This window comes from Piliocolobus tephrosceles, chromosome 13 (genome assembly GCF_002776525.5).
Source record: "Piliocolobus tephrosceles isolate RC106 chromosome 13, ASM277652v3, whole genome shotgun sequence".
NCBI classification, from domain to species: Eukaryota; Metazoa; Chordata; class Mammalia; order Primates; family Cercopithecidae; genus Piliocolobus; species Piliocolobus tephrosceles.
Genome location: NC_045446.1, coordinates 37886524 through 37906577, shown reverse-complemented (window position 1 = coordinate 37906577; position 20054 = coordinate 37886524). Strand labels below are relative to the sequence as shown.

The window sequence follows — 20054 nt, the reverse complement described above, 5'->3', positions numbered from 1 at the left end:
GCTACCCAAATTATGGAGGAGAGTCGGACTAACCTGATTCATTGTCTGCCTTTAACATTGGACTGCAGAGGCAACACAACCAAGGAAATTAACCACCTACTGCCCTTGAGCAGTCTTCTGAGCAGGCCAGAGTCATGCCCTGCTGCTTCTGCCCTGCCTCAGCTGTGCCTATTACTCTTTAAATCCAAAAAAAAATAAAAATGCCTACTAAATGGGTATAGCAATATTTGGTTACATTAGTTCTGAATACAAAAATGTGAAGAAAAGGAGTGGGTGGGAACAGATACGGCAGCACCTGAGAGCCATGCACACTAGGAAGAGTGTCCTCCTTGTTACATCCTTGTTTTGCCATGTTACGGAGAATGGTAAAACAACATTTTAAGTATAGGCCAGGAATCAGTAATCAACGAGATTCTACCTGTATAGAGCCATGCATGCTGCATGAAGACTTTCAAGACACCATAAATTGGATCAGGGCGTTTACACAAGCTCTGCATCAGGTCAAGATCAGCAAGCTGAGGTAGAATCTGTCAACAATCAAAGGGTTGGTGAATGAACTGTGACCATTTCACAAATGTAAGTCAAATGGAAAACACTTTTGTAATATTCAGTATTCACACATACAGAGACTAGATTCAAGACAAAAAACAGGACCACAGAGCAATGAAGAAAGTTATTTTTACTGCAGGCTGCTGGAACAATTGGATAACCATATGAGAGAGTGGTATAAAGAAGGCTTATTCAGGAGTTGGTGAGGTTCTATTTCTTTTTTTTTTTTCTTTTTCTTTCTTTTTTTTTTTTATTATACTTTAAGTTCTAGGGTACATGTGCACAACGTGCAGGTTTGTTACATATATATACATGTGCCATGTTGGTGTGCTGCACTCATTAACTCATCATTTAAATTAGATATATCTCCTAATGCTATTCCTCCCCCCACTCCCTCCCCACAATAGGACCTGGTGTGTGATGCTGCCCTTCCTGTGTCCAAGTGATCTCATTGTTCAATTCCCACCTATGAGTGAGAACGTGCACTATTTGATTTTCTGTTCTTGTGATAGTTTGCTGAGAACGATGGTTTCCAGCTGCATCCATGTCCCTACAAAGGACACGAACTCATCCTTTCTTATGGCTGCATAGTATTCCATGGTGTATATGTGCCACCTTTTCTTAATCCAGTCTGTCACTGATGGACATTTGGGTTGATTCCAACTCTTTGCTATTGTGAATAGTGCCGCAATAAATATCATTATGTGAAACTATTCCCAAGGAACATATTTGTTACTGTGGTGAAATGATACAAAAAAGCCCTTAATGCTAAGAAAACTTAAATATCAAGCTCAACTTCCACACTTGTAAGCCTAGGTGTGAACCATGGCACAACATATTGGTCTAAAGCATCTGTTTATTTTATCAGGGGAGTTCTCATCTCGAGAGGAAATGGGTGTAGAAGAGAGGGACCAGGCTGGAGAATATTTATCAAGTTCATCTATTCTTTACAAAATTGATGCTAATGCGTTTTCGCTGATGCTGGGGCAGGGCAGATGCAGCAAAATTGATGCTAATGCGTTTTCGGGGCCATGACATTTAGAACTGCTGCCAAAGAACTTTTTATTTAAAAGGTGGGAATTCTTTGCCTTTGAAAGCACCACAGTTGGAAAAAAATCACCTCCACTCTAATATTCAACTTCTAAAGAAGCACTAACTAATCTACATAAAAGGGGGAGAACAGACCGATGCTACTGACAACCATCACAGCATAATCCCAAAAGGGAAGTGCAGTAAGATATTAAGAAATAAATGGTCACCAAAATATAAGGATACATACATGGGGCCTTTTCTGGAAATAGACAAGGCATTCCAAAAGATACATTTTAATGAAATCATTTAGAGGAAATCACCGAAAGTAAAAAGTCAAATTAAGAAAGGGCATTTTCAGCCTGAGGTATTAATAATATGCAGTGCTAACAGCATCTTTCCCTTAAACCCCACAACATAGTAACAATGGTAGGATTCTTCTCTCCTGTCACCTTTGATGAGAATATCCTGTTTCTTCATTAATGCTTTCGATTCGCTGTTCTTATCTAAAATATATGAAATAACTTGAGATTCTGACAGCACCCACACATACATACAAACATACACAAGAAACCACACAAACATACATACACATTTTTCGCGTTTGGTTCTTTTTTTATTATTATTATTCTTTAAGTTCTAGGGTACATGTGAACAACGCACAGGTTTGTTACATATGTATACATGTGCCATGTTGGTGTGCTGCACCCAATAACTCATCATTTACATTAGATATATCTCCTAATGCTATCCTTCCTCCCACCCCTTCCCCATCATAGGACCCGGTGTGTGATGCTCCCCTTCCTGTGTCCAAGTGATCTCATTGTTCAATTCCCACCTATGAGTGAGAATATGCGGTATTTGGTTTTCTGTTCTTGCGATAGTTTGCTGAGAATGATGGTTTCCAGCTGCATCCATGTCCCTACAAAGGACACAAACTCATCCTTTTTTATGGCTGCATAGTATTCCATGGTGTATATGTGCCACATTTGCTTAATCCAGTCTGTCACTGATGGACATTTGGGTTGATTCCAAGTCTTTGCTATTGTGAATAGTGCTGCAATAAACATACATGTGCATGTGTCTTTATAGCAGCATGACTTATAATCCTTTGGGTATATCCCCAGTAATGGGATGGCTGGGTCAAATGGTATTTCTAGTTCTAGATCCTTGAGGAATTGCCACACTGTTTTCCACAATGGTTGAACTAGTTTACAGTCCCACCAACAGTGTAAAAGTGTTTCTATTTCTCCACATCCTCTCCAGCATCTGTTGTTTCCTGATTTTTTAATGATTGCCATTCTAACTGGTGTGAGATGGTATCTCACTGTGGTTTTGATTTGCATTTCTCTGATGGTGAGTGATGATGAGCATTTTTTCATGTGTTTGTTGGCTGTATGAATGTCTTCTTTTGAGAAGTGTCTGTTCATATCCTTTGCCCACTTTTTGATGGGGTTGTTTTTTTCTTGTAAATTTGATTGAGTTCTTTATAGGTTCTGGATATTAGCCCTTTGTCAGATGAGTAGATTGCAAAAATGTTCTCCCATTCTGTAGGTTGCCTCTTCACTCTGATGGTAGTTTCTTTTGATGTGCAGAAGCTCTTTAGTTTAATTAGATCCCATTTGTCAATTGTGGCTTTGGTTGCCATTGCTTTTGGTGTTTTAGACATGAAATCCTTGCCCATGCCTATATCCTGAATAGTATTACCTAGGTTTTCTTCTAGGATTTTTATGGTTTTAGGTCTAACATTTAAGTCTCTAATCCATCTTGAATTAATTTTCATATAAGGAGTAAGGAAAGGATCCAGTTTCACCTTTCTACTTATGGCTAGCCAATTTTCCCAGCACCATTTATTAAATAGAGAATCCTTTCCCCATTTCTTGTTTTTGTCAGGTTTATCAAAGATCAGATGGCTGTAGATGTGTGGTATTATTTCTGAGGGCTCTGTTCTGTTCCATTGGTCTACATCTCTGTTTTGGTACCAGTACCATACTGTTTTGGTTATTGTAGCCTTGTAGTATAGTTTGAAGTCCAGTAGCATGATGCCTCCAGCTTTGTTCTTTTGGCTTAGGATTGTCTTGGCAATGCGGGGTCTTTTTTGGTTCCATATGAACTTTAAAGTAGTTTTTTCCAATTCTGTGAAGAAAGTCATTGGTAGCTTAATGGGGATGGCAAAGAATCTATAAATTACCTTGGGCAGTGTGGCCATTTTCACAATATCGATTCTTGCTATCCATGAGCATGGTATGTTCTTCCATTTGTTTGTGTCCTCTTTTTTTTCACTGAGCAGTGGTTTGTAGTTCTCCTTGAAGAGGTCCTTTACATCCCTTGTAAGTTGTATTTCTAGGTATTTTATTCTCTTTGAAGCTATTGTGAGTGGGAGCTCATTCAAGATTTGGCTCTCTGTTTGTCTGTTACTGGTGTATAAGAATGCTTGTGATATTTGCACATTGATTTTGTATCCTGAGACTTTGCTGAAGTTGCTTATCAGCTTAAGGTGATTTTGGGCTGAAATGATGGGGTTTTCTAAATATACAATCATGTCATCTGCAAACAGGGACAATCTGACTTCTTTTCTTAAGTGAATACCCTTTATTTCTTTCTCTTGCCTCATTGCCCTAACCAGAACTTCCAGCACTATGTTGAATAGGAGTGGTGAGAGAGGGCATCCCTGTCTTGTGCTAGTTTTCAAAGAGAATGCTTCCAGTTTTTGCCCATACAGTATGATACTGGCTGTGGGTTTGTCATAAATAGCTCTTATTATTTTGAGATACGTTCCATCAATACCGAATTTATTGAGAGATTTTAGCAAGAAGGGTTGTTGAATTTTGTCAAAGGCCTTTTCTGCATCTATTGAGATAACCATGTGGTTTTTGTCTTTGGTTCTGTTTATATGCTGGATTACGTTTATTGATTTGCGTATGTTGAACCAGCCTTGTATCCCAGGGATGAAGTCCACTTGATCATGGTAGATAAGCTTTTTGATGTGCTGCTGGATTCGGTTTGCCAATATTTTATTGAGGATTTTTGCATCGATGTTCATCAGGGATATTGTTCTAAAATTCTCTTTTTTTGTTGTATCTCTGTCAGGCTTTGATATCAAGATGATGTTGGCCTCATAAAATGAGTTAGGGAGGATTCCCTCTTTTTCTATTGATTGGAATAGTTTCAGAAGGGAATGGTACCAACTCCTCCTTGTACCTCTGGTAGAATTCGGCTGTGAATCATCTGGTCCTGGACTTTTTTGGTTGGTAGGCTATTAATTATTGCCTCAATTTCAGAACCTGCTTTTGGTCTATTCAGGGATTCAACTTCTTCCTGGTTCAGTCTTGGGAGAGTGTAAGTGTCCAGGAAATTATCCATTTCTTCTAGGTTTTCTAGTTTATTTGCATAGAGGTGTTTATAGTATTCTCTGATGATATTTGTATTTCTGTGGGGTTGGTGGTGATATCCCCTCTATTGTTTTTTATTGCATCTATTTGATTCTTCTCTCTTTTCTCCTTTATTAGTCTTGCTAGCAGTCTATCAATTTTTTTGATCTTTTCAAAAAAGCAGCTCCTGGATTCATTGATTTTTTTGGAGGGAGTTTTGTGTCTCTATCTCCTTCAGTTCTGTTCTGATCGTAGTTATTTCTTGCCTTCTGCTAACTTTTGAATGTGTTTTCTCTTGGTTCTCTAGTTCTTTTAATTGTGATGTTAGTTTGTCAGTTTTAGATCTTTTCTGCTTTCTCTTGTGGGCATTTAGTGCTATAAATTTCCCTCTAGAAACTGCTTTAAATGTGTCCCAGAGATTCTGGTATGTTGTATCTTTTTTCTCATTGGTTTCAAAGAACATCTTAATTTCTGCCTCCATTTTGTTATGTACCCAGTAGTCATTCAGGAGCAGGTTGTTCAGTTTCCATGTAGTTGAGCGGTTTTGATTGAGTTTCTTAGTCCTGAGTTCTAGTTTAATTGCACTGTGGTCTGAGAGACAGTTTGTTATAATTTCTGTTCTCTTACATTTGCTGAGGAGTGCTTTACTTCCAACTATGTGGTCAATTTTGGAATAAGTGTGATGTGGTGCTGAGAAGAATGTATATTCTGTTGATTTGGGGTGGAGAGTTCTGTAGATGTCTATTAGGTCTGCTTGGTGTGGAGTTGAGTTCAATTCCTGGATATCCTTATTAACTTTCTGTCTCGTTGATCTGTCTAATATTGACAGTGGGGTGTTAAAGTCTCCCATTATTATTGTATGGGAGTCTAAGTCTCTTTGCAATTCTCTAAGGACTTGCTTTATGAATCTGGGTGCTCCTGTATTGGCTGCATATATATTTAGGATATTGAGCTCTTCCTGATGAATTGATCCCTTTACCATTATATAATGGCCTTCTTTGTCCCTTTTGATCTTTGATGGTTTAAAATCTGTTTTATCAGAGACTAGGATTGCTACCCCTGCTTTTTTTTTTGTTTTGTTTTCCATTTGCTTGGTAGATCTTCCTCCATCCCTTTATTTTGAGCCTATGTGTGTCTCTGCATGTGAGATGGGTCTTCTGAATACAGCAAACTGATGGGTATTGATTCTTTATCCAATTTGCCAATCTGTGTCTTTTAATTGGAGCATTTAGTCCATTTACATTTAAGGTTAATATTGTTATGTGTGAACTTGATACTGTCATTATGATAATAACTGGTTATTTTGCTCACTAGTTGATGCAGTTTCTTCCTAGCATTGATGGACTTTACATTTTGACATGTTTTTTGCAATGGCTGGTACCGGTTGTTCCTTTCCATGTTTAGTGCTTCCTTCAGGATCTCTTGTAGGCAGGCCTGGTGGTGACAAAATCTCTAAGCATTTGCTTGTCTGTAAAGGATTTTATTTCTCCTTCACTGATGAAACTTAATTGACTGGATATGAAATTCTGGGTTGAAAGTTCTTTTCTTTAAGAATGTTGAATATTGGCCGCCATTAACTTCTGGCTTGCAGAGTCTCTGCCGAGAGAGCTGCTGTTAGTCTGATGGGCTTCCCTTTGTGGGTAACCCAACCTTTCTCTCTGGCTGCCCTTAACATTTTTTCCTTCATTTCAACTTTGGTGAATCTGACAATTATGTGTCTTGGAGTTACTCTTCTCGAGGAGTATCTTTGTGGTGTTCTTTGTATTTCCTGAATTTGAATGTTGGCCTGCCTTACTAGGTTGGGGAAGTTCTCCTGGATGATATCCTGAAGAGTGTTTTCCAACTTGGTTCCATTTTCCCCCTCACTTTCAGGCACCCCAGTCAGATGTAGATTTGGTCTTTTCACATAATTCCATACTTCTTGAAGGCTTTGTTCGTTTCTTTTTCCTCTTTTTTCTTTAGACTTCTCTTCTCACTTCATTTCATTCATTTGATCCTCAATCGCTGATACTCTTTCTTCCAGTTGATCGAGTCAGTTACTGAAGCTTGTGCATTTGTCACATAGTTCTCGTGTCATGGTTTTTATCTCTGTCAGTTCGTTTATGGCCTTCTCTGCATTGATTATTCTAGTTATCCATTCTTCCATTCTTTTTTCAAGATTTTTAGTTTCTTTGCGTTGAGTATGTAATTCCTGCTTTAGCTCCAAGAAGTTTGATGGACTGAAGCCTTCTTCTCTCAACTCATCAAAGTCATTCTCCGTCCAGCTCTGATCCGTTGCTGGCGATGAGCTGCGTTCCTTTGGAGGGGGATATGTGCTCTGATTTTTTGAATTTCCAGCTTTTCTGCACTGCTTTTTCCCCATCATTGTGGTTTTATCTGTCTTTGGTCTTTGATGATGGTGATGTACTGATGGGGTTTTGGTATGGGTGTCCTTTCTGTTTGTTAGTTTTCCTTCTAACAGTCAGGACCCTCAGCTGTAGGTCTGTTGGAGTTTGCTTGAGGTCCCCTCCAGACCGTTTGCCTGGGTATCAGCAGCGGAGGCTGCAGAACATAGAATATTGCTGAACAGCGAGTGTTGCTGTCCGATTCTTACTCTGGAATCTTCATCTCAGGGGTGTACCCTGCCGTGTGAGGTGTGGGTCTGCACCTGGTGGGGGATGTCTCCCAGTTAGGCACTCAGGGGTCAGGGACCCACTTGAGCAGGCAGTCTGTCCGTTCTCAGATCTCAACCTCCGTGCTGGGAGATCCACCGCTCTCTTCAAAGCTATCAGACAGGGGCATTTACCTCTGCCAAGGTTTCTGCTGCTTTTTGTTTAGCTATGCCCTGTCCCCAGAGGAGGAGTCTACAGAGGCAGGCCAGCCTCCTTGAGCTGCAGTGGGCTCCACCCAATTCTAGCTTCCAGGTGGCTTTGTTTACCCACTTAAGCCTCAGCAATGGCGGGTGCCCCTCCCCCAGCCTCACTGCCGCCTTGCAGTTAGATCTCAGACTGCTGTGCTAGCAATGAGGGAGGCTTCGTGGGCGTGTGACCCTCCGGTTCAGGTGTGGGATATAATCTCCTGGTGTGCCGTTTGCTAAGACCCTTGGTAAAGTGCAGTATTACAGTGGGAGTTACCCGATTTTCCAGGTGTTGTGTGTCTCAATTTCCCTTGGCTTGGAAAAGAGATTCCCTTCCCATTGCACTTCCCAGGTGAGGCAATGCCTCGCCCTCCTTCAGCTCTCATTTTTCGGGCTGCACCAGCTGACCAACACCCATTGATTGTCCGGCACTCACCGGTGAGATGAACCCGGTACCTCAGTTTAAAATGCAGAAATCACCTGTCTTCTGTGTCACTCATGCTGGGAGCTGGAGGCTGGAGCTATTCTTGTTCGGCCATCTTGGGCATGCCCCTCGAGGTTGTATTTCTTAATTTGGGTAATGGTTATGTAGGTGTTTATCTTGTAATAACTCATGAAGCTATGAATTCTTCTACTGCACTTTTGTGTTTTGTAGTGAATTATGTTTCAAAATTTTACATACTTCTATTTTCTACTTCGACTTCTACTTTCCCTTGCTATGATTCCATATTCACATCAATGCCATTCACATTACTTATCTGTTTCCAACTGTCTTTGTCCTGAGAAAGATAATTTTCCAGAAGGTAAAAGGAGTTATTTGTATTATTGGAAAACAAGTAAAATCCCAATGTAAATGAATACATTATATAGTTTTACCTGACCTTTTTTTGTTAAAATAGTCAACATTTTTCTGATCTCCTGAAATGAATCAGTATTGCAAGTGTTCCTGCTTACACTATCTCATTTAGCCATAATAATAATTCTACAATGTTGGCAACATTATTATCTTCATTTAAAACCTGTAGAATTTAGGCTAAGCAGTGACATTAAATGCCTCAGAAAGCAGTAAATTAGATTCCAAGTATGTCTGAATACAGTTCTCAACACCTTAACCAATGTGTCCTACTACATTTTACTAACTCACAAGTATGGTTAACAGATAACCAGCAATCACCTACTGTTAATGACATGATCTAATTTTGTATGTGCTAGATTAAGACTGGCTGTGGTAAATTCACAAAGATAATATAACCTTCGGTGTCTGTTGGTACCTATCAGGGTTCTTCTGGGTACACTCTGAAATTCTTCATATTTTTATAGCTCATAACTCTATTAATGTGCATAGTAGAGCATTGTAATGCAATGTTCACATGCCTATAACTGCAAGTATATGATAAAATCCCTTAAAGTTTTCAATGTCTTGTTTTCTTTAGCCTTACAGTTTAGCACACAGGTATTAGGTGATGCTTGCTAGATTGAGAAGAATAAACATTCAGGAAAACAAAAAAGCCTGTCACCCTCACCAAGACACGCAGTTACTGCCATAATTTTATTTAAAGAGTACCCTAAAACATGTTCTCGTGCAAATGGGCACATCTCTACTACTTTTTTGCAAATGGCCTAAAATATTTGCAAAGGGTTCCTACTCAACATGAGCCATAACTTGCATATTCTTGAGATAATTTTTAGAAAGATCAGCTTTTCTGAAAGTATCTGAGTTTCATGGTTTGCAAACACATTAATGATTTAGTTATTTTCTAAACTGTTTGCAAGATTAGGTAGGTACCTGATGAATGAGCTGCATCCCAGCTTCTCTGAGAAAAAGCAAATTTTATTCTGTCCTCTAGAAACAATAAACATGAAAAAACTCTAAATCGAATGCATTCCACATAGTAATTGGGAAGCATGTCACTATTTCATATAACTTATGAAATGAATCATGATTTTATGTTTGGTCAACTATACCAAACAATTCAAGAAGCTGTGTTATTTTTATCTACATGTAATGACATATATAATTAGTTTTCAGTTAATTCTGTTTTACAGCAACAGATTTGAACATGGGTTAATTGACGTATTTGTGAATGGCTCTCATACATATTAAAATAAAGTATACCACTATCAACCTTAAAATTACATAAAACCTCTACTGAGTTCTTACAACACAATTCAGAAGAGGTTTCCAAATTTTGCTATGCTTCTCTATTGACATTTTGATATCTACTTTTCATTGTGCCTGTTAAAACTGGTAAAAACTCATCATTAAACATTTAGAATTTATATAATAATTAAATAAAAATTCTATTTAACAATTTTGTGAACTTATTTACTCACAGAGACAAAATTTGGGTATAATAGGTTACTTCTTTTTATGAAGATGTGGATTTTTAAAACAGATAGCTATCTTTCTGGAAGAGTTTAGCATTTACTTAGCTTAGAATCAGAGTAATGGATAATAACTATTAGAGTTCCATTTTCAGTCCATACCGCTTTTAAAATATGAAAAGCATATAAAATATTTTTAAAACCCTTTTTGTCTTATTAATATTTTTTCTACCAACCAGTCTCTTGATTTCTAGGTCTTCTCATTGAAGGACTTTTGCCTTCACCTGGGATTAAATATGTTACCAATACTATGAGACTCAGTTGATTATCTTTACTACACTGGGAGAGTAGCATACTTTAAGACAACCTGGAGGAAAATTTGTGTATTATTTTATTTTCACCTAATGTTTTCTTAGATCAGCATGGAGATGCCTGTAAGCAGTGGGTCACAGATATAAAGCGAAAAAGCAAGTCAAATTGTAACTAATTGCAGTGCTACTGTAATTGTGTGATTCTTCATTTTAGCATATTATAATTTGTTCTATTATAAATGTTAGAAGGGAGAGGATGACAAATGACCACATGATTTTTTTAGGCCAGTATTCTTGAGGTCAACCCTATCTGAATATATAGAACGATGTGTATTTGCTTCCCTTCTTCCTTCTCTTCTTTCTTCTTTCCTTCTTTCTATAAATATTTATTGATGCCAACAATGTGTTTGGCTGTGGACTAGATGTTTAAAATACTATGTAAACCAAAAAGTTAAAAAATTTCTTACCTTCTTGAAATTTATATCCATGTAGAATAAGACTGTCAGCAAACAAAAGATAAATAAATTAGCTAGCACTATATTATATATTACTTAGAAGTTAGCAGATGCTGAGAAAAAAATATATATATATATATATATCAGGGGAAGTGGAATCAAGAATGAGGAGTAACTTGGAGAGCAATTGGAGGGGCTTGAGGAGAGGAGTTACATTATCTCATCTATAATGTCAAGAATCATTGGAATAACTCAGCTGTCATGTTGAGAACAAACTATAGAAGAGACAAGATAGAAGCAAAGAGACAAGCCTGGCTACCGCAATAATCCAATAGAGAGATTACTATGGTTTAGATCAGAGTGATAGTAATGGTGGTAGTAATTAGGGTGTTAGAAAGTGGTCAGATTTTAAATATATTTTGAAAGATTATCTTGATGATTTGAATGTTTGATGGGTAAGAAAGAGAAAGAGAGAGAGAGAAACGATTCAAGATGTTGGATGTTAGCAATTGAAGGGACAGAGTTGCAATCAACCAGAATAAAGAAGGTTGTGGGAAGCACCTATTTGGAGAAGATAAACAATTTCATTTTGGACAGTTAACTTTGAGACGTTTGTTAGAAATCCAAGTGAAGAAATCAAGAAGGCAGTTGAATATACAAGCCTGTGAATATCTACTATGTAGTGGTCAACATATAGATGGTTATTTAAAGCCAAGTGCTTGGGTGAAATCACAAGAAGGGAGTATATAGGGGAAAAAATGGCAAAAGAACCAATGAATAGTGAATTAACAAATCAGAGGAAGAGAGAACGAGTGACCACTTACCTAGGAGAAAATGCAGACACATTAGATATCTTGGGAGTCAAAGGAAAAAGGTATATCAAGTAGGTGAGAGTGATTCCACTGCAGGAAGATAAATTTAAAAGACAGCAAATTGGCCGGGTGCGGTGGCTCACGCCTGTAATCCCAGCACTTTGGGAGATTGAGGCGGGCGGATCACGAGTCCAGGAGACCAAGACCATCCTGGCTAACATGGTGAAACCTCATCTCTACTAAAAATACAAAAAAAAAAAAAAAAAGAAAAGAAAATTAGCCGGGTATGGTGGCGGGTGCCTGTACTATAGTCCCAGCTACTCTGGAGGCTGAGTTGAGGCAGGAGAATGGCATGAACCTGGGAGGCGGAGCTTGCAGTGAGCTGAGATAGTGCCACTGTACTCCAGCCTGGGCTACAGAGCGAGACTCTGTCTCAAAAAAATAAAAAATAAAAATAAATAAAAATAAAAAATAACAACTTGATAACTGGATACAGAAATGAATATGTCATTAGTGACCTTGTTTAAAAAAAAAAAAGTGTCTGAAATGTTGGAGGCAAACGCCCTCTAAAATCTGAATTTAACTGTGCCTTCTGTGGCAAAAAAATTCCCTCACCTAAAAGTACTTCTCTCAGTAAAAGCTGGAAATGGCCTTTTTTGTTACCCTTTTTAAACTACTCAAGCCTCAGTCCTAGGAGTGTTTATTTTTATATGGCTGTTTATCTTTTTAAATATAGTGGTCATGACCACCAGCTAAGGTATCAAATTGGTCAAAATGCTGGCTTCATTATTTTATTTTCTATGATATCTGTTTGTCACTTAACTTCTTTGGCTTCTATGTACTCATGTCAATATTTACCCTCATGGGTTATGACAATTAAATAACCTTATGAAACACTTGGCACAATGCGTGGCACATAGTAAGTGTTCGATAAGTGATAGCTACTTTTGTCATTATTACCATGTTATGGAACTACAAGGCCCTGGTGGCTTCACTGGAGTTACTTAGTCACTTTAAAATTCTTTCCAGATCCTGTGAAATCTGCCAGGATTCCAAGTTAATCCTGGAAATCTCAGAACTTTTTCATTCATTGAAGAAAAGACTGTGTAAAGCTTTCTTGTTCTTGAACTTCGAAGTCTCTACTACTATAAATTTATGCAATTGAACTTAATCTCTCTGCAGAACTAGAGCCCACTTAGAGGCCCCTCAGGCAGCCTAACCTGCTGCTGTAGGGTGACTGTTTCTTGGATATTCTTTCTGTTTCTTGAATGACTCATTGGCCTTTATCTCCTTAAACATCAGGTTGCTCTGGTCCTCACTTCTTTCACCTGGAGCTGCATATCTGCCCCAATCAGGGTCCTCCAAAGCAGTCTGAAATGCTTTTGTCTGAAATTATCTAATATCTCCCCAGACACTGGAAAGCATTTTGAATCTCAAGAATGCCTGTATAGGAAATATGAAATAGAGAGTTGGTAAAGATGTCCAAATAGTTTGAAGGAAAGTGGTGAAAGAAGGATAGGGTAGATAATAGTTATGAACATGAACTTGGAGTCAGAAGGTATTGGGTTCAAGTCCTGGCTCCTCATTGATCTTGGGCAATATGCTGGAAAAGCCCCCTTAAGAGGACCATGAAGAAAATGTGTTGATCAATAAAGCTGATTTATTAAATTTACTTACAGCAAATAAGAATACCACACAGATAGTCTAAGTAGCTCTTTAGAAGGATGAAGTTAGGGAAGAGTTTTCAAACGATTCTCACCGCCTGGACTGGGTAATCGGTAGGTCTTGTGAGGCAGGAATTTGATTGAAAATTGGGCAGAGTCCATTAAAAATAGCTTAGATTGGTGAGTACAACAGAATGAAGGCCCTAGAGCAGTCTTGCCGAGCAAGCAATTTGTTTTGAAAAGTAAGCTGTTTTATTTGGTTTGGAGTCATATATTCTAGGAACAAGTATTTCCCAAAGCAAACAGCTTAGGAATTATTTTTTGGTTTCAGTATTACTAAATATACATTTAGGAAAATAATGTCTGGACTGAGTATTATTCAACACATGAAATAAATTTGGTTTCAGTTATTAGTATTTACCTTCTCTAAGCCTTAGTGTCTTTATCTTTGAAATGCATGTAGTGAGTCATATATAGGATAAAGTATTGAAAACACTTATGTCTGGTCATAATGTTTAGTAAATATTCAACATATGTTAGCATTATTTTATGATGAAATAAATTAGTAAATAAATAATCATTTTATTATTTGTTGTTACATGATATCATTTTCATGGGTCTTACTGAATAAAACGTATGCATTTTTATGCCAGCACCAAAGAACCCATGTTCAGATATCAGACCACCTAATTTTATATCCTGGAACATCACTTGCTAATGTGGCTCCTATAGTAGATTGTAAACTCTCTTTAATTGTATTTTCATATCTTACGGTAGAAATATTAAAAGTACATTTTTCGATATTGTATTGCTAATGTTCAAATGGAAATAACTATAACTAAAACATATGTGCTTGTGTAACCCACACCATTAACAATCATTGCTTTATTTGCAGAATGACATGAATTACATAGCATCCAGTGGACCTCTGTTCAAAGATGGCAAAAAGAGAATTGATTACATCTTGGTTTATAGAAAGACAAATATACAATATGACAAAAGAAACACATTTGAAAAGAACCTCAGAGCAGAAGGCTTGATGCTGGAGAAGGAGGTAGGTGCTTTACTATTATTAGTTATGTGATAAAATGTGTTGGAACGGATATAATCACTTATGGTTTAGAAAGGAAAATATGTATCACATGACTTTATAAAATACATAGTTCTTTTCTGTCAAATGTTAAATAAATGCATGTATGTAGCCCTATTAAATATGTATTCACTTTTTAATCTATATAATTCTGTACAATGTAAGTATTTTCGAAGGGCATGACTATTTTTGCAATTTTAAAAACTGAATAAGGAATGATTATAGTCATGTAAAGTAGGAAACTTTATGAAAAGGAAAATAACATTTTGAAAGAAAAGGTTTGCCAAACTATTAATGTCTGTTTTTTAGTGCTGGAACTGTGAGTGGTTTTCTTCCCAAATCTTTTTCTTTTGTGAGTTTTTAAAAAAATGTTCTTGGAAGAATTTATTTTTTCTAGTGAAACAATAAAAGTACCAAGACTCACTAGAAAAAAAATAGAAAGAAAGAAAAGTATATCCTCCATAATCCTAGTATCAGAGAAAAATTAAAAAAAAAAATCTCACTATTTTAGTTATACCTTGTATGGTTATAGAAAACACATATTAACCTCATTACAGAAAGAACAAACCTTAAGGTAGAAAATTAAAAGTATAGAAATGTACAAAATCAAAGCCAAAGTCAGTATCTACAGTCTCTCAAATCATAGCCTTCTCTCATTTGGTGGTCTTGTTAACAACTTGATTTTATCTTGCTAGGTGCCCCTCAATATATTTTCTAAGTATATACAAATATATAAAATTTTACACAAAATTAGCCATGATATATATGTATATATACACACATATGTATGTATGTATGTATGTATCTATCTATCTATCTATCTATCTATCTATCTATCTATCTATCTATATTATTCTGCTATTCACTCCTGTCATTTAGCAATATATTATAGATATCTTAAATTGCCATTACATTTAGAACCAACTCAGCTTTTTAGTAGATACATATTATTACAACTTAGGGATTTAACCAGCTGTTCCTCTACTGAGAAAAAAAAATTAATTAACTATTACAGAGACACCTAAATTACTACCTTTTTTTTTTTTTTTTTTTCAGACTGAGTCTCACTCTGCTGCCCAGGCTGGAGAGCAATGACGCGATCTTGGCTTAACGCAACCTCTGCCTCCCGGGCTCAAGCAATTCTGCCTCAGCCTCTGAAGTAGCTGGGATTACAGGAACCGATCACCATGGCCACCTAATTTTTGTATTCTTAGTACAGAAGAGGTTTCACCATGTTTGGCCAGGCTGGTCTTGAACTCCTGACCTCAAGTGATCCGCCCACTTTGGCCTCCCAAAGTACTGGGATAACAGGCGTGAGCCACTGCTCCCGGCGCTACCATTGGGTTTTAACTAGTTGTAAAAAATAGGAGCAACAAGAAAAACAAAAGAAACAAAAGAAAAAAAAACTGTTTTTGATGAAATATCTAGATAATTTGCTAACAAGCTTTATCAGAGTGTTAGTAGGCACTTAGATATAATATTGGAATCCCTTTTCCCCCACAGAACATCTCCTGGAATTAGTTTTCTGAGGAACACCCATTAGGAAGTACTAAATTGCAGTTTGGGGTAGCCCTAGAAAAACTAATCAATTTAGGCCAGGCACGATGGCTCACACCTGTAATCCCAGCACTTTGAGAAGCCACGAAGGGTGGATCATGAGGTCAAAAGATCGAGCCCATCCTGACCAACATGGTGAAACCCCATCTCTACTAAAAATACAAAAATTAGCTGGGCATGGTGGCGTGTGCCTGTAGTCCCAGCTACTCGGGAGGCTGAGGCAGGAGAATCACTTGAACCCGGGAGGCAGAGCTTTCAGTAAGCTGAGATGGCGCCACTGCACTCCAGTCTGGAAGTCTGGTGACAGAGCGAGATTCTGTCTCAAAAAAAAAAAAAAAGAAATAAAAGAAAAACTAATCCATTTGTGTTTATTAAAATCCTTTAGTATGTATGAAATAACAAACACACCATGACTTGACTCTTTACGAGGAAAGAATTACTCATACACAACCTAGAGTTATAGAGCCTGGCAAGTATAATTCTGACTTCAGTTTTCTGTTGACTCCTTTTGTTGTTTCTTTATTATTCCTCTTCCAGGAAGTTTTAACCCAGAATATTCCGCCTCCTCCCCCAATCACTGGTGGCTAATTAAATAAGTACTTACTGGAAAAAAAAAAAAAACCTCATGAACTCAGTGTTGTGTGATAGACTTTTATTCTTTTGATATCCTTGTGACTTCTCCTCCATACAAATAGAATTAATCACTCTTCATCTGCTCCCAGAGCAGTTTATACATAGATCTTATTATGATACTGGTATTTGTTTTCTCATGTATCTCTGTTTATTCATTCAGCACATTATTTTGGCTAGCACTGAGCAAGCTGCTAAGAAATATGATAAGTAACAAAGTAACAAACTCACTGCTTTGACTAAATTTATAGTCAGTATAGGAGTCAGACATGAAATCTGTATATTCGTAACAGGTATTGCTCTCAGCTTCTACCTAGTTTTCTTGCCAGAAAGCTCAGATTCTCAGTTCTGAATCTTCCTCTTCCTTGTTCCTCCAGACTTTTCCCAAGAATAATACTGGATGTTACTCATCCAAAAAGGGTCCTGTTCTGCTTTTAAAAGGAAGTCTATTTATTCTTGAGCTCTCACTCTCAAATCACTCCCAAATGGTGTCTTTGTTTAGATTGACTCTCAGCAGGACGGTGTCCATTTGTCTACTGTTACTCCTGAACAGAGAGGGTTCTTACCCACAGTTACAGTTCTTTTAGTCCACATTCACATTCTTAGGATTTGTTTCCTACTGTTAAATAAATTGCCAGGACAGCATGATCAGGTGGTATGTTCAACCTCAATAGAATATTGTTGGAACCAGCCGTTGCTGCAAACTGCTGCCATTGTGTTGAACACAAGTTACCAGTCTTGACTTTCTCTGTCCTCCCAACCGTGTACTTCTGACTTAGTTTCCTAACAGTGAAAAGGTTTAAACTACCCCAGTTTTCCAGAATAGATATTATTAGTTTTGAAGCTGAGTTGGGAGATTTTTATATCTTCCCTCTGAAAAGGCCATAGAAGCCTTATGAAATTTTACCCAAACCTCTGTAAAAACTCTGCCTATGCAAGCAAGGGAAAGTGCTGCAAATTAAGAAAACAAACCAAAAAAACTTGTTACACTCTTTCCACTTGAATAATGCTTGCACAACTAAGAGAGTACTTCAGAGACTGCACAAGAAAGATGATCTCACCCAGGGTGACTTTCAATCTACACTTACTAATACAATGCTTAAAATTATTTACTAGGATAACCTTCATCATTTGAAACTGTGATAAGTGGCGTAAAAGGAAAGTAAATGGTGCTAAATGGCTTGCAACAATGGCAGTGGTATGGTCTGGAGGGTGAGGGGAGACTAGAAGAAAGGGAAGGAGGGAAATTTTAAAATAAACTTTGAATTGAGATTTGAAAAATGAATAGTAGCTAATGTAGGTGAATAAAAGGGCTAGATGTGGTTTTCAATACTGGCTGTATATTAGAGTCAAGTGGTGATTTTTTAAACTATTGATGCCAGATCCCACCACAGCATAGATCAATTAAAGATCATGATGGTGGTGGGAGGAAGGACATGGATATTTTTCAGTACCAGAAAAAAACGGGGTACTAAATGAGATTGGAAAGAATGAATGCAGTTAAGTCATTCTTTTTTTTTAGTTTAAGACTTTTGATCATTAACTTAAGAAAAATGGGAAGTTATTGAATAATTTTAAGCAGGTTAGTATGATCACATTTGTTTTCAAAAAAGATAAATTTGGATTACTGAAAACAACATAGATTTGAAGAGCAAGACTGGATGCGCAGAGATCATGGGCGGCATTAGAGATGCAGTTCGTATCAGAAATGTGTCTTTCTCTTAGACTTGAAAGCTATGAGCTATCATATCCTATCTTCTTTCCACTCTGTGCTAACAATTTACAGAGTGACTTTGTAAAGACATAATTTTAAAGTTTTCTCTTCTCTCAAGAGTGAATCTCCTGCCTCTTGGAAATTTGGGGTGGAATAATTAAATAATAATGTGAAGTGTGAAGGCAGTGGGTGTTTTGTTCTCTGAGGAGCTTGCCTTCATTAGAGCTGAACAGAATAGTGCCAGATTGGCAGCTTTTGATTCCCGGGGAAAAGGTAATCTTTCTCCCTGACAGCATCAGCCCTGTACCAGCCGCCTGCCCAGTAGCTGCAAGAAAATGAAACTACATTTCTTTTCTTCTGCTTTGTTTTTTAAGTAGAGGTATAGATAAAGAGAAATTAAGTTGAATAAGTTATGAAAGACAGTTATTCATGTTGGTTGATAAAGATCTCTATATGTTTTAAGACATACAAAATGAGAAATGTTACGTGTGTGCACTTAGCTTGACATTTTAGTCGTTGATAGTAGTTACTATAATGCAGAAACATCCTTCTAAAGCATCCCCTTATTGAAGTGTATTAGATTATTTTACATCCTAGAGGTTGAGAGTAATGAATTAATAACCAGTACTAGGCAAGCTGTTCATGATGCTAATTTGAATGCTGACACAGCACCCTCTTCCAGAATAGTCCAGGCTTATTTGCTTTCTTGTCTCCATCACACCGACTTAGATATAAATTACATAAAATGTGTTCTCAAAATAGGTTAACTTATTTATCCATTTTATAGTGCATGCCTACTGTGTGTCCAACACAGAACTAGGTGCTAGGGATACATAAGCAAAACAAAGAATCTTCTCTCCTGACTTTTACAGAGCAAATGAAAGTAAAAATGCCATAGGAAAAAAAAAAAGAGAAGCTATAAGAAAGATAAAACAAGGGCAGACAACAACTAGCAAGTGATCAAATGATGGAAGTGGAATGAGTGAGACAAAGGATATTAGCAGAGGAGGTTATGGGATATTAAGGGTAAGATTATAAAAGGCTGTGTAAGTCATTGAAGAAACTTTGGCTTTCTCTCTGTATGAAATTAGGTTCTAAGAAATGGCATGACCTGACTTACACTTAAATGGGTCATCCTGACCCTTGTGCGAAGGGTCAAGACCACTGGGGACAAGAGTGTGAGCAAAGGGTGCTGCTTGAAAGTACTGCAGGAGTCCTAACCAAAGATGATAATTATATAAACCAGAGTGATAGCTGTGAAGGAGGCAGAGAGGGATCAGAATCTGGCTATATGTATGGTAAAGTAAAACAAATCAGGAACAACCTGGTAGTAGGAGACCCAAGTTTTCCTGCAGTTGAGCTTAAATCTTCCCAGATCTCTTCCAGCATTCATCACATATTAGTCACTCTTTCATGCTACTACTGTACTATGGCAACCAATATGCCCAGACTTCAGGAACCATGACGTTCTAAAGGCGAATGAGACCTCCATTCACACCAAAATAAGGCCCAGCTCCTGAAAAATTATTTCTTGTCCCAAGATTTATGTATTCCACAATAGAAATTTTACTTTCAAACCCTGCATGGAACCTTTAGGAAGAATGCAAATGATCAGTGTATTCTCAAGGTCTTGGTTACTCAATCTTACATATCCCTACATGTCAAATATCTCAGTCTGGATGTAGATTCGTTTTTGTTTGTGTCTAGACGC

The 20054-nt window shown here is 37.4% G+C and overlaps 1 protein-coding gene across 3 annotated transcripts in view; it reads left to right on the top strand.

The window, feature by feature from the left end:
• Positions 1-20054, top strand: part of ANO3 (anoctamin 3) — a 474227-nt gene that overhangs the window by 302243 nt on the left and 151930 nt on the right. For all 3 annotated transcript variants that reach the window (XM_026454059.1, XM_023230338.2, XM_023230340.2), the window contains one exon: positions 14248-14406. In XM_026454059.1, the coding sequence (XP_026309844.1) occupies positions 14248-14406 (159 nt within the window). The remainder of the gene's footprint in view (positions 1-14247; positions 14407-20054) is intronic.